The sequence below is a fragment of the Nycticebus coucang genome, chromosome 18 (assembly GCF_027406575.1).
Source record: "Nycticebus coucang isolate mNycCou1 chromosome 18, mNycCou1.pri, whole genome shotgun sequence".
In the NCBI taxonomy this organism is placed as follows: domain Eukaryota; kingdom Metazoa; phylum Chordata; class Mammalia; order Primates; family Lorisidae; genus Nycticebus; species Nycticebus coucang.
In genome coordinates this window covers 38435859-38451276 of record NC_069797.1, presented here as the reverse complement: position 1 = coordinate 38451276, position 15418 = coordinate 38435859, and the positions used below count along the sequence as shown (strand labels likewise).

Sequence of the window (15418 nt, the reverse complement as noted above, 5' to 3'; positions counted from 1 at the left end):
GAAGACGTGGCTCTCCTGTATCTCACTTGAAAAATGGGGATATTAACTTCATGAGATAGGCAAGGGAATAAGCAGATACCAGGGAATTAGAAGACGTGGCTCTCCTGTATCTCACTTGAAAAATGGGGATATTAACTTCATGAGATAGGCAAGGGAATAAGCAGATACCATGTATAGAGGTGCTTTAACCATTTTTCAACTATCACAGAACACGAGCATTACTGTAGAAGAGGAAGTAGGTGAATAGGTGTGAGCCCTTCTCTGTCAGTGATTCTTAACCCTGGCTGCACATTAGAAATGCCTGGGGAGTTTTGTTTCTTGCGACAGAATCTCACTCTATCGCCCTGGCTAGAATGCCCTGGGATCACAGCTCACAGTAACCGCAAACTCTTGGGCTCAAGTGATCTTGTCTCAGCCTCCCAAGTAGCTGGGACTACAGGAGCCTGCCACAATGCCCAGCTCATTTTCCCCCTATTTTTAGTAGAGATGGAGTCTTGCTTTTGCACAGGCTGATCTAGAACTTCCGAGCTTAAGCAATCCACCAGTCTCAGCCTCCCAGAGTGCTAAGATTACAGGAATGAGCACCACACCAGGCCAAATTTTTTTTTTTTAAATGCAGATTTCCCCAGGTCTCCTCTCAGACTGAGTAGAACCATGTCATTTCTCAAAGAATTGAGAGCCTCTCCCTAGGGACTTTCTTTGCCCAAACTGACATCACTCTGAAGTGGTGACCCGAGTTAGATTTCAGCAAGGACCCTCTGCATATCTCTGATGCTGACCACTCCTCTTCAACCCTGATTTCTATTACAGTTCTGGCTAACTATAGCCCAGCAACATAGACAACCACAAAATTCCAAGCTGCCAGAGGCAGTCTGTTCATGGTGTTTGGACATGCAAATAATAAAGGCAGCTCCTATTTCTCAGCACCTACTCAGTGCCAAGCACCATGCACAGCACTTTACCTACGCTCACTGTAGTGGTGAGAGGTTCAGGGACTCTTGGTATTGGGTCCCTCAGTCCAGTCTCTTTCCTCCACTCCAGGATAGGGGAGATTTCAGCAGCTGTCACCTCATCAGAACCCAGGGGTGGGGCCTTCTGTCTTGACAACACTTGCCCTAACAACACAATTCAGGTCACTAGATCTGAACTCCTTGGGAAGCTATGCTTCTTTTTGCTTGGGAATATGGAGGCTCCGAGTCCAGGTATGAGAAGGTTTTATAAATTGAGAGAGGAGTGAGACATGCTGGGTAATAGGAAACTTATGAGACCCTCTGCTGTGCTCCTCCTGCTGACTGGCTGCTGCTGTACTGGCTGGTGCCCCTGGGACCATCTGCCTGGGCCCCCTGCAGACTTGCCAGGAAAGATAGATGGGCTCCTCTAAGCACTCCCCTGCCTGCAGAGAGATGGCCATGGTGGTGCTTTGGGGCTTGGTCAACAGGAGCTTCCATGAGATGTATGATTCTTCCTTTAGTCAACTTTTGTTGTTGTTGTCATTGCTGTTTTAGCTGGCCAGGGCTGGGTTTGAACCCGCCATCCTTGATATATGGGGCCGGAGCCCTTACACACTGAGCTGCAGGCACGGCGCTGCCCCCTTTAGTCAACCTTAATTTCATATGGCTGAATCCCTGAGATGACTAGGGCAGTTAAACAGAAAAGTTTTAATAGAGTGGTTATTGATGCGCTGTTACTTCCCTGGCCTCTGTTTTTTCCTAGAGTGTTAGTTCTGGGAACAAAGTACATAACACAAACTTAGTTTTGTGTAAATGAGAATTTATTGACGGAGACACAAGGTCAAGCTTCCCCCAGCCCCCACCCTCCCCAAGAACAGATCCCAACAAGAACAGAAGAATGAGAAGCATTCTTGGGGCAATATTTACCCCTCCCCATTTCTCTCCAGAGTCCCAAGCTTCACAACACAGACACATAGAACTGGCTTGGGTGCAGACAGACACTCAGGGAATCTCTGACCAGCAAGAGTTCTGGGTGTTTGCTTCCCTTGCCCTTTGTATGATGTCAGCTGTTGTTACAAAGATATACTCAGATGGGGGTGGGGGGATACAGGGCAATCTCCACCATGCCCCCCCCCCCCCAATTGTGGCCAAGCTTGGAATGGGCCAAAAGAGAAGCTGTGGTCGAGGTAATGAGTCCTTCAGGAGAGAGGTCCTTTCCTGTGGAGTCTCTCCCTTCCTGTGCTCAGGGATGCAATGGGAGGTAGCCTCCCCAGGGAGAGAAGAGTTCATGGATTGACTCAGGTCAGCTGAGAACCGTAGCTGCTAGCCACCACTGGTGGGAGGCTGAGAGAAACCTAGTTTCAGGGGTTGAGGGACTTACCCTGGTACAAAACTGTGTTGTATTCTTGCCCTGACATACTTTCTTCTGGAACTAGTTTGCTTTGAGATGAGAACACAATATTTGTAGTGTGAATCTTCTTCACTGCTTGTATCCAACTAACTCCAGGAATGAGTTCCCCAAAGGGATGGCTCAACCTCTTATCAACCTGCTTTCTCCCACCCCACCAAACTATCCACCTCCAACACACAGCCCTGTGTTACTTCTTGTTGCCCACACACCTGAGTGAGAGGCATATTTCTTTTCCGCACTCCATTCCTCCCTTGGATATTCTCAAGTGTAAGAAATGGCTTTGGGAGACCTACTCTTCCCCAAGCTTTGCAGCTGGTAGAAAGAAGGGTCATTTTAGACAGAACATGGCTCGGGGGTAGTTTTTGCTCTGGTTTTCCACAGTTCCTTCTGAGTCCAGTGAGTTTGATTTGAGTCCAACGTGAGGCCTCTGGACTCTGAAGTGCCTCTGATTTGAGGAGGGGCATCTGAGAAGAGTGATCTTGGACCCTGAATACCACGTGCCAGGTGATGCAACAAGTGCCCACAGATCAAATGGTGTGAACACTGCTAAACAGGTTGGTGTTGGGGGCACAAAGCATTCTTTGACAAATCATATTCAATGTGTCGTGGAAGAGGGCAGGAATTTCACATCCCCCAGTCTTTTCAGAGATGACAAGAATTGCTTGACACTGGGATGTTCTTAATTTGGCTTGAAGTCTAAGTAACATGAATAAAGAGCAGATCAGAGAGCTGAAGGGATACAGAGAATTTTCAACATCTCTAAGCTCACTTCATCTCTGCACCCACCCTGCTGGCCTCAAGAACTGTGGCTCCAAGAGCACCACGAAACATTAGCTACTCCTTTATTCTGGCATCTCGATTTACCTTTGAGTAACTGAAAAGACAGTTTGCTGCCACCTGATGCCAATGAATGGAGTGTCCAAATCAGCATGGAGCGTGTGAAGAGCTGCAAACCAGGCACAGAAAAGGCAGAACACATTGAGGAAAAAAAGAAGAGACAGTCGGCAGGGAAAACCTCCACTGATGGGGATTTAGGACACTCAGTCCAGTTCTGCTGCTAAATAGCTGATAGGCCTTGGCAATAACTCTCTTGCCTTCATGGAAAAACAGGGCTGGCTAAGTTATTACTGTTTCAATTCTAAAACTCTGATTTTATCAATGAGCTGGACCTAAGAAATACAGGGAAGGGAGTGAGGGGAGGCATTTTGGTTGATTCCTGCCACTACTTAAATTCCTTAATCAGTGTTATCAATGGGTTGGTTCAGGGGAAAGGAATGTTGTCAAAGTTGTAATTTCTCTCAGCTTTGAGGCTGACAGGCCCTGTGCTTCCTACACCCTGAAAGATCACTCAAGGAAGATCCTTATGCCCAACTGCAGAGCAATCAAATGACATGATGATGTGGAATGGGGGAAGCATGAAGGTTCGGCCAAGGACAAGGAGTTTGCAGAGAGAGAAAGAAAGGGAAAATCCAAATGACCAGGGCAAGGGTGCCACAGATAAGAGCACCCATAAAAGGGTAGGGGAGGTAACTGCATCTCTTTCTCCAGGACTTCCTTCTGGTCACACTACTCCCTCAATTTCTCATATGTACAAAAATATAAAACAATAAAGTGCAGTTTATGTTTTAATGACACTTTTCCTTGCTTTAATATTTGTCTTTTTCTGCTTTTGAAATGAGCTCTCGATTACAAAATATCAAACTACACTCAAAAGAGGGTGTAGAAAAAGCCAATCACTGGCATAGCATGGAGAAGCCCACAAGTAAGGACAGATAGCAGCAGTGGGTAGCAAGAGGTGGGAGGTGATTGAAGCAGTGGTTACAAATGTTCACAGGAAGCTAAAACTAACAGGTTGTGCCCTAATGCTAGCATGGGTTAGACTAGTCACTACCTTGGTGGGTGGCCTCAGTGTATTTCAGTTCAGATTCTACACAGCAATACAATTTCTTCCAGTTAAGAGTTCTTGGCTTGCACTGATCACAGGGTGACTGGAGGGTACTGGACCAGTCCTTAGTTTTTCAAAATGCTGTCGTAGACCTGATAGATGTATTGAGAGACTTCAGGAGCTCTACACTTCAGTGACAGCTGTTAGGAGGAAAAGAGATGGAAGATTAGCACCGAGGTTAGTTTTAACTCTAAAGGTATCCAAGCACTCAGTTCAAGAAAACTGACACAATGGGAGAGTACTTCTGTCACTGGAGTAGACAAACAGGATCACGTTACTAGGCACTGTGGTTTTACAATTTCAAATTCATCAACATCAAGTTGTGCTATGTTTCCTCCTACATTCTATGCGGGTTTATGAGATTAGGAAATAATCCGTACTAAAAACATCAAGGTATCTGACAGTAGATAGGACAACTGCTCTGATGCTCTGCTAAGACTTATAGGGATTATTGCCAAATGAAAAGGGAGGGCCAAAACCCTTCACTTGGAACAGTCAATTCAGCGGTCTGCCCAAAAGATGGTTGTATTTCAGTCCCAATTTCAGGAGGATGTACAATCAAGTAAAATAAAAACGTAATCTAGGTAGATCTGAGGTACTTAGTCCTTTCTGTATCATAATGAGGAGAGTACACGCCCCGAAGAGGCAAGATAAGACATTTACTTATTACAACTGAACCATAATTCAGGTCAACAGTTAACCTTCTATTTTCTGCCTCTTTAGACAGGGACATCAGATATTTCTTTTCTTTCTTTCTTTTTTTTTTTTTTTTGGAGACAGAGCCTCAAGCTGTCGCCCTGGGTAGAGTGAAATAACATCACAGCTCATAGCAATCTCCAAATCCTGGGCTCAAGCGATTCTCCTGCCTCCGCCTCCCAAGTAGCTGGGACTACAGGCGCCCGCCACAACACCCGGCCATTTTTTGGTTGCAGCTGTTGGATTCAAACCCACCAGCTCAGGTGTATATGGCTTGTGCCTTAGCCGCTTGAGCCACAGGCGCGGAGCCAAGATATTTCTGATACCACTGTACTCCTCCCTCTACCGGTGCCTCTTCTTTTGTTAAACAATTACCATATTAAACATCAATAGTAAAAAGAATATTGACAATTTCACTTTCTGAGTCAATAAAGACATTTAAATCCAGGATTGGACTGCTTACTGTATTAAATTGGACAAAATATTAACAATAACATAAGCATCCTAGAACCAGGAAATATTTTTGTATTACTAGTATCACTGTTCTTGTTCATTAGGGTAGATAACAAAAGTTGTCTTAAACTACGTATCACCATGAGACTTTAGACTATTTTATTTCTTAATTCTCTTACTTGAAATTCTGGACAATTTAACATAGTACAAAAGGAGGGAATATCTTTGGGAAAAAGGTCAAGAATTCAACCCCAAATTTCCCCAAACATAAACATTCTAAATAAAGTTTAAAAATGCAAAAACCAAAAAACAATCAGACAAAAGAGCATCAAAATATACTCTATTTACAGCTTTAATTTTCAGTCTCTAAGGCATTTCCCAAACTGCTGCTTGATATTAGCTAAAAAGACAATTCTGATAAATGTTAAAAAAAAAAAAAAACCCCAACCAATTTAAAAACATAAGTATATGTAGAAAACAAAACAGCTTCCCACTTTGGTCTAAGTTGCAGCTTTAGGCATTTCCCTGGCTTTCAAACTCCCTAAGAAGAAATTCTCTCACCACCTCCTCCTCTATAGCCTTCTCCACTGCCAATGTTGTGGAAAATTCTAGTGGGAGAATATGTGGGCTCAGAAGAGGAGGAGGAGGCGGCTAAACTAAAAACAGGAACAACGGCTTAAGAGAGTCAACTCCCAGACTAAAGAGGGGTAATTCCTCTTCCCCAAAACTCTGTCCTGTATTTTTTCACATCTTTGTAACAATACCTGAAATTCTACCAGTTGAAAGAGTTTTATTTGTTTGTTTTTTGAGACAGAGTCTCACTTGGTTACCCAGGCTGGAGTTCAGTAGTGTGATAACAGCCTCAGACTCCTGGGCTCAAGCGATCCTCCAGCCTTAGCCTCTCCAAATGCTTGGACCATTGACAGATACTATGCCTAGCATCATTTTTCTTCATGACTAGTAATAAAATATTGCCTTCCTCAAAAAAGCCCAAACTGCCAAGGTTGGCAATGGACAAGGAGGCAGGGACTGAGCAGACCCAGATCCCGAGCACTACAGTTGCTCTTTGGAGGAGGGGAAGATTATTTCCCTTGCTCTAGAATCCTAATATTCCCATCCCTCCATTCTCACCTCCATCCCAGCCCAAACAAAGGGTCAAGTTTGTTAAACACAGCTAGAACTCGTGGTGGCGCCTGTGGCTCAGTGAGTAGGGCGCCGGCCCCATATGCCGAGGGTGGCGGGTTCAAACCCAGCCCCGGCCAAACTGCAACAACAAAAAAATAGCCGGGTGTTGTGGCGGGCGCCTGTAGTCTCAGCTGCTGTGGAGGCTGAGGCAAGAGAATCACATAAGCCCAAGAGCTGGAGGTTGCTATGAGCTGTGTGAGGCCACGGCACTCTACCGGAGGGCAGTAAAGTGAGACTCTGTCTCTACAAAAAAAAAAAAAAAAAAAACACAGCTAGAACTCTGGGTCTCGTTTTGTATGGCTCCAAGGAGAAAACAGGCCTTCCCTGGGTCTTAACTTTCAAACTGCTAACCTGCTTATACGACACATCTTTAACATCAACTGCTTAGGAATGCTGCCCACGTTGACCCATTAAGGGCTTTAGCGTCATCTGTCCTGCCTAAATAAGCAAAAAGCTTACAAATCCACTTCTGGTGTATAGTATGGAACATAACGCTTCTTCACCTGGGACAAGTTACCTTTTCAGGTAAGACTTACCTACTTACAGAGATATGGCTTCACCCTTATTGGATAAACACACCTTCTTAGTGAACCACAGTAAGGACGGGTGTTGGGAGAAGTGCTCTATCAATGCCTCTTAGGAGACTAGGGGACCATCGGCTCTTCATGCATAGTACTGGGTCACCAGATATCTTTCCTCCTTAATACTGAGCTGAGATCAGATCAGATCAGCATTTAGGGTGATGGAAGGAAGGGAATAGATCTGCGTGGTTTTAAAGTCTGGAGTGCCAATTTGGTGAATGGATTAGATGCTTTCAGCTGTGCTGTGACAAAAGATTTAGATGGTACTGTGGACACAGAAAGCCTAGTCACCAGATGGATGGAGACTAAGAAAGGGGGCAAGGAAGTACAAACAAATGCACTATTAAAAAATACAGGGGAAGAAGGAAGGTAAATGTGGCTAAAAAAGGTACCATAAGGACAAGCTCTTATATTTATGAATATATATTATATATATATTTAACACATATACATAAAATACACATTTATATATTGTATATTTATATATAAATATAAAACATGTATATATGTATATAAATATATAAATTGAGAACAGCTGCCTCATATATATATTATATATATATATATATATTTTTTAAGTCAGGGTCTCAAGCTGTTGCCCTGGGTAGAGTACCGTGACATCCTAGCTCACAGCAACCTGCAACTCTTGGGTTTAGGTGATTCTTTTGCCTCAGCCTCCCAAGTAGCTGGGACTACGGGCGCCTGCCACAATGCCCGCTATTTTTTTGTTGTTGTTGTTGCAGTTTGGCCGGGTCTGGGTTTGACCCCACCACCCTCGATATATGGGACTGGCGCCCAACTCACTGAGCCACAGGCGCTGCTCCAGTTTTTCTATTTTTATTAGAAACAGGATTTCGCTTTTGTTCAGGCTGGTCTTGAACTTGTGAGCTCAAGCAATTACCCACCTTGGCCTCCCAGAGTGCTAGGATTATATGCATAAGCCACTGCACCCGGTCTGGGCTCTTATTATGTTGTTTCTTTTTTTTTGTAGAGACAGAGTCTCACTTTACCACCCTCGGTAGAGTGCCGTGGCATCACAGCTCACAGCAACCACCACCTCTTGGGCTTACGTGATTCTCTTGCCTCAGCCTCCCGAGCAGCTGGGATTACAGGCGCCAGCCACAACACCTGGCTATTTTTTTGTTGCAGTTTGGGCGGGACTGGGCTTGAACCTGCTACCCTTGGTATATGGGGCCGGTGCTCACTGAGCCACAGGCGCCACCCCGCTGTGCCATTTTTTGTTGCAGTTTGGCCAGGGCTGGGTTTGATCCTGCCACCCTTGGTATATGGGGCTGGCGCCCTACTCAACTAAGCCACAGGCACTGCCCTTGTTTCTTCCTTTTTTTGGAGACAGAGCCTCAAGCTGTCGCCCTGGGTAGAGTACTGTGGCATCACAGCTCACAGCAACCTCCAACTCCTGGGCTCAAGCGATTCTCTTGCCTCTGCCTCCCAGGTAGCTGGGACTACAGGCACCCGCCACAACGCCTGGGTATTTTTTGGTTGCAGCCGTCATTGTTGTTTGGCAGGCCCAGGCTGGATTTGAACCTGCCAGCTCAGGTGTATGTGGCTGGCGTCTTAGCCGCTTGAGCCACAGGCACCCAGCCCCTTGTTTCTTTTTTTAAATTTAACTTTCATTTGCATTTATTTTATGTTGCATTCCCAGGTTACACATTCTTATTTCTTTAGTTTCATCTATGACATCTTTTTTCTTTTATGCAACCCTCTCTTCTGGTTTAGGAGTACTTATTCTTTTTTTAGTAAGGATCATCTCAGTGTGGGAGGGGAGTTCATGTACAGGGTAATCTGACTATGAACTCTGTATGGTAGCACATCTTGTTTACCCGTAAGTGCCCAATGACCAACCCTAAGTTAGACCTGGCTCTCTGCACTTTAAAACATGTTCACTAAAAATTCAAACCTCTTTTATGAAAAACTAGCTGTAGCTTGTATAGACTATATACCATTAGACTATTTTTTCCCTTTTTTTTTTTTTTAAAGAAAAAAGGGTACTTGACTGGTTTCAAGCTTCATTGGGGGGGGAAAAAAAATTCAAACCTCTTTTTGGGCCGCTGGTCCTGTGCCCAGACCCACTATTTGGCTTAGGCACACCAACTCCACCACTTTAATATTGTTTGAAAGCAATACTAAATATTGCTTCTATAAAGTGGTATCTTTCAGATATTTGGTGGCGTTTGGATATGTATAACTTTGATGGCCACTGGTGTCCTTAAGTAAATATGAAGATTTGATTTATGTGATGTTGTGGGGTTTTCTGGGTGAAGTGAATAAAGATAATTTTTTTTAGAGATCACTTCAAGACACTTATGGGAAGAGTTCACTGTACAATTTCTTACAATTGTATGTGAATCTACAATTGCCTTAAAATAATTTTTTTTTAAGTATAGGGAGGAAATTTTCTTTAATGGGCGAATGAAGAATCATGGTACATGTGTACCATGCACTATTACTTGGTCATAGAAAAGAACAAATTATGGATACATGTAACAACTTAGAAGGACGCCCAAGGGTATTATGATGAGCACAAAAACAATCTAGAAAGGTTACATGTTATATGAATTTAATTTATATAAAAGTCTAAATGCCATAATTACAGTAATTGAGAACAGCTGCCTGTGGTCAGGGCTGGGGAGAGTCTAACTATAAAGGGATAAAAGGATATATGAGGGATTTATTTTTTGTGTGGTGATGTGACAATGTGTCCAAACTGTAGTAGTGGTTATAAAAAAAAAAAATGCATGTGGTAAGATTTCATAGTACTACACCCTAACCAATAAAAAAAATGTGAAAACTGGTGAAATCTGAATATGGCCTATAGTTACTTATATTGTACCAATATCTACTTCCTAGGTTTGAAAATACAGTATTGGTGTAGAAGATGTTTTATATACGTGTGTGTTTGTGTGTATATATATATATATATATATATTCCCCCCCCCCCTTTCAGATAAAGTCTTACTTTATCACCCTTGGTAGACTGCCGTGGCATCACAGCTCACAACAACCTCAAATTCTTGGGCTCTAGTGATTCTCTTAACTCAGCCTCTTGAGTAGCTGGGACTACAGGTGCCTGCCACAACGATCAGCTATTTTTAGAAATGAGGTCTCACGCTTGCTCAGTGTGGTCTCGAACTCATAAGCTCAGGCAATTCACCCACCTTGGCCTCCCAGAGCGCTAAGATTTACAGGCATGAGCCACCACACCCGGCCTCTGGAAGATGTTATCAACGGAGGAAACTGGGTGAATGATAAATAGGAACTCTGTGTTCCATTTTAGTAACTTGTAAGTCTTCAATTATTTCAAAATAAAATGTCTTAAAAAATTTAACAAGCTATATTTAGGATAGTGATGTTAAAAGACCCTTCTCAAAATAAATAGTTGTATAAGAAGTGTCAAGAAATACCTGAATTCTAACACAACTCATCTACTAATAAATTACATGATTTTGAACAAGGCACTAGTCATTTTTAGCCATAATTTCCTTATCTACAACCTGTGGCTAATCATGCTTCTTTAACCTAGCTGGCATGGAAGAATGCATACAACAGAATAATGGATGGTAAGCGCACACACACTCATGCAAACGTACACACACACACGTACACTCTTTTAGCAAATTTCTAGGGAAGTAAATGGAATGATTCATTTTTTTATCCCTTTTAAAAAATAGAATTGAGATGAGAATTTTGCTGTGTTGTCCAGGCTAGTCTAAAATTCCTAGCCCCAACCAAATTCTCCTGCCTCGGCCTCCCAAGTAGCTGGGATTAACAGACACATGTCACTATAACTGGTTCCACAGAATTATTCTGCAAGACCTTGATTTTATAGTGAAAACCTATCCCTCCAGAATAACACACAGGGGTTCTCCCTCTAAAAGAAAAAAAGATTGGTGCTGGAAGAGATAGGAGGGAGGAGTGAACATTTTATGGGGGAAGCCTAAAGTTTCCTAGGCTTCATAAATGCTTGGACAAAAATTTAATTTGATAGGACTCAGGAGCTCTCTCTCTCTCACACATACACATGATACAAGGTATCATGGTAAGTGAACCAGTGGGGAAACTACCAAGAATTTTCTTAGTTCTGGGTGGTACTATTCCCTTGATATATACAAGTGAAAACAGACTTAGCTGTCCAAATTAAGGAATGGGGGCACATGCTTTTTTCAGCTAAATGGCTAAAAGGGTCCTTTAGTCTACTGACTACTCATCTTCCCCAGAAATAAAAGGCCTATAAAAACCCCACCCCAAGGCCTTTTACTTTTCAAAATGTAGATGATAAGCAGCATCCTATCAGGTGACCACATTTTCCCAGCAAAAAATGCCTTGTGTTGGGTGGCACCTGAGGCTCAAAGGACTAGGGTGCTGGCCCCATATGCTGGAGGTGGCAGGTTCAAATCCAGCCCCAGCCAAAAACTGCAAAAAAAAAAAAAAAAAAGCCTCATGTTTGGATTTCAATCTTTGCTGTTTGACAAAGCAACTGCTTCTGCCCTATAACATGCCATGATTTCCTATCTGCAAACTGAGGGTAATCATGCTTCTTTGCCAAAATTTTTAATGCGGTTCAGTGTTGTATTGAAAAAAGTTTTCCAAATTAAAGTACCCTTATAGGCTGCCAAATATGTGTTCCATTTTGCCTTACCTTTCACAACAAGAATTCAAGTCAGGCGACGATGCTAAAAAGGGATCGTATGTTTATGATACCCTTTGTTCACAAACTCCCAAAGTCAAAAAGGTCTTCTTGAAATTAGCTTTGTAAACAATCCTTCTCAGCAGCTTGTTACAGTACCACATGTTCAGGTATGCTAGATAAGTGACATCAAGGATGAAGTTGCCAAGTTTTGTGAGTGCTTTTGTATGTACAGGGGAGGGATGGATTTGAAGCACTCATTGCTGCCAGAGGCACCATGACTGTGGGATGGGCAGATGTTACAGAGAGGACTTCCACTTAGACAACTGGGGACTTCTTGTTTTGTGTATTTCAGGTCTGAAGCACCTCCCACCAGTCTTTCCAGAGTGCTAAGAAAAAAGGAAAGGGATCTTACCTCCTCCTCTAATCCATTTCACCCATTCTGAGAGGGCCTTACCGTATAATTGGGATTTCCTGGCTGGATACGTAGTTCAGCCAAAATCCAAATGCCATTAGTGAGCTTCAGGGATTGGTATAGCATGTCCTGCCCTTCCACATTCCTCTTGGCAATAGTATAAACATTGTTGTTTTGCAACTTGCTGGAAACAGTGTCTAGAAATACAGATTCAAAATCCAACAACTTTGGTTAAAATCTCAAACCAGTGTATGCTCTCTTGCAACCTCATGAACCACATGTGCTCAAGTTCCCTGATAACACTGCCATATGCACGTGTGTACATTTCAGAAAGCCCTTCTCCCACACAACAGCAAAAGGTAAGGAAGTGCTTATCACATTCCAGGACGGACTAAGGTACAATGATGTGTTAGTGCAAGAGTTACCTGTGAAGGCGGTGCCTGTAGCTAAGGGGTCGGGCGCCGGCCATGTATACCGAGGCTGGCCTGAGCCAGCTAAAATCAATGATGACAACTACAACAAAAAAATAGCTGGGCCTGTGGCAGGCACCTGTAGTCCCAGCTACTTGGAAGCCTGAAGCAAGAGAATCGCTTAAGTCCAAGAGTTTGAGGTTGCTGTGAGCTATGACGGCACTCTACTGAGGGCGACATAGTGAAACTCTGTCTCAAAAAAAAAAAAAAAAAAAATCAAAGAGTTGCCTGTGAAATAGATGGGCCTCAGGAGCCAGTAATCTCAGTAAGTACTAGAATAAAAAGGCTCTGAAGAAGACAAAGACAGAAATAGTGTGCCACAGTGACTGCCATGTTGTTATTCATTTTTGAAATGCTGGTCCCAGATCATTGGGGATACCCAGACCGATGAGCAAATCCACAGGATACCTCCCAAGTTATTGCTACTTCACTGACAGCGACTTGGGCCTCAACTGTCAGGACCAGAAAAGGGCACAGAGTTGCAGAAGTCAACCGCAAGTCAAGCTTACTAACCTAGATGTTTAGGGTTTGTTTTTTTTTTCTTAATAAAAGCAGGCAAATGATTTCTGAAGCCTTTAGGAATACCATGTCTTCAAAGTAATAATGAAACAAACTGTCTCAACCAAGACTTTAAGAAAAAATTGAAGTTGTACAGAGGTGATTGTGCTAGGCCCTAAAATCTCAGCTGCAGCTGCTGGTCATAATGGAAGGCTTCGTAGTCACCGACTCAGGGAAAGAACAGGTTGGTGTCATCAGTTCTTCTCTGTGAATACAACATCAAAAAGACATGTTCCAGAATTAAAGATCAATTTTTCTTTCTTTGTGAGAAGTTGCAGCATCAGAGAGAAAAAAACTTAAAGAATAGAGATGATAAACACAGCTTCGCTGCTTCTTTGTTGACTCTTATATTCATTTCTTATGAGAGAATTCAAATTACTCATGTCTACTTCAAAAACTAAATTCTCCCCACATAAAAATCTATCATATTCTATTGTGCTTTCTAGGAAAAGATTATCGTGATGGGTGGTCTTTCTACCTCCTAAATCGTAAACTCTTTGAGCACAGGGATCATGGACGTTTTTTCTCTGTGTTTCCTACAGGTACCTGGGATCATTATCTGTTGAATAAGCCTCGGAGAAGTGTTGGAGATGCCAATATTTACATAATCCATGGACATTAAACACCATCTACTTAGATGTGGACTGCTTTTAGAGGTAGTTCTCATCCTGATGTCTTTCTCCCACGTTCAACACAGTGACAGCGCAGAGAGGAGACATTAGGCTCCCTTCATGAAACTTTAGTTATTACTTCATTTTCCTTTTTTTGTTTCCAAAGTTTTCAATAACACCAAGCCAAGTAGTTAAAACTGAAGAAATGGCTCTGTTTGAGGTATTAAGCAATGTATCTCCGGGTAGTTACATGCTAGATTGCTAGAGGAATGACCTCAATATGCTTTTTAACCACCTTGTGGGGGAGTCAGGCAGTCTGGCTGTAACCCTGTCCCACGGTGAAAGGCTCCTGCAGCTTTGACTGACTGCCAGGCAACATCACTAGCCAGAGTTTGGCTAATGCTTTTTGACAGGATTGCCTTTACCACACAGGGGCTTGCTTTAAATTATAAAAGCCATTCTCAACTTTCGAAGCTCTTGCCCATTTCCCAGGAATACAAAACACAGTGGAAGCCTTTGATGAAGAGCCACCTTATTGCACAGGCACAAACACAATCTAAAATAAATAAATATATATGTATGTATATATAAAATAAAATTTGGACCTTGATACATATATATATAGAGAGAGAAAGAGAGCAAGGCCCAGATTCCCACAGACTTCTCGAGATTATTTCACCACTATGTAAGACATGACAACCTAATACATATACACACACATTCCTTCCATAACTAGAAAACATGGCAAATGCCAGGAGGAATAAGCATGTTGAATATATGTAACTTTATTACATCTGGAAGCATTCTGGCCAGGAACCTGGTTCTGCTCATAACATTACCATGTTGCGAATCAGTTTTTATACATTTAGGTTATCAGGACGGATCGCTTCTCAGCCTTTTGGCTAAGATCGAGTGTGTAGGTTATCAGGACTGAGATTGAAGATTTACAGATTACAGAATAACTAGACTTTGCTAAGTGTACTGTAAAAATGACAATGGAAGCCAGACATAAGGCAGCTTTCCAGATAGACTAGAATTCTTGACGTTATAGTTTTGTGTTTTGTAAACACCTGAACTGGCAAACATGATGGAATCCTGCAGTTGTGTGACTTTGAGAATAAGAATATAATGCTAATTGTTGCAGTTTATGCATAAGACACTGAGAACTGCCACAAAGCAGAGAGATAAAAAAAAAGCCGAATGCTGTTACACTTGCTTCGAGATGTGATTTCTTCTAGTTTATTTGTATCCTTCAACAAATTTGGCCTTTTGAGTCAGGGCCGGAACTGTTTGAAAGTATGGACAGGATCTTCCTCCCTTCATTGTTCTACTTTAGCTAAGGTCACTGCTCATTTGACAGCAATAATGGTGGGGAAGGCACTCACATTAGAGAGTGAAAATGAGGGAATACGTATTTGGGAGCCCTGCTGTGGTATTCATTAGTAAGTTAAAACCACTGTGATTGGTGAAAAGAACACTTTTTTATCATTGGAGCAAC

At 42.6% G+C, this 15418-nt stretch overlaps 1 protein-coding gene across 5 annotated transcripts in view; it reads right to left on the bottom strand.

The window, feature by feature from the left end:
* Positions 1-3992: 3992 nt before the first annotated feature.
* Positions 3993-15418, bottom strand: part of AP2B1 (adaptor related protein complex 2 subunit beta 1) — a 135315-nt gene continuing 123889 nt past the window's right edge. For all 5 annotated transcript variants that reach the window (XM_053569850.1, XM_053569854.1, XM_053569849.1 and 2 more), the window contains 2 exons: positions 12324-12478; positions 3993-4446 (listed from right to left, as the gene is read on the bottom strand). In XM_053569850.1, coding sequence (XP_053425825.1) covers positions 4372-4446; positions 12324-12478 — 230 coding nt within the window. In that variant the 3' untranslated portion in view covers positions 3993-4371. The remainder of the gene's footprint in view (positions 4447-12323; positions 12479-15418) is intronic.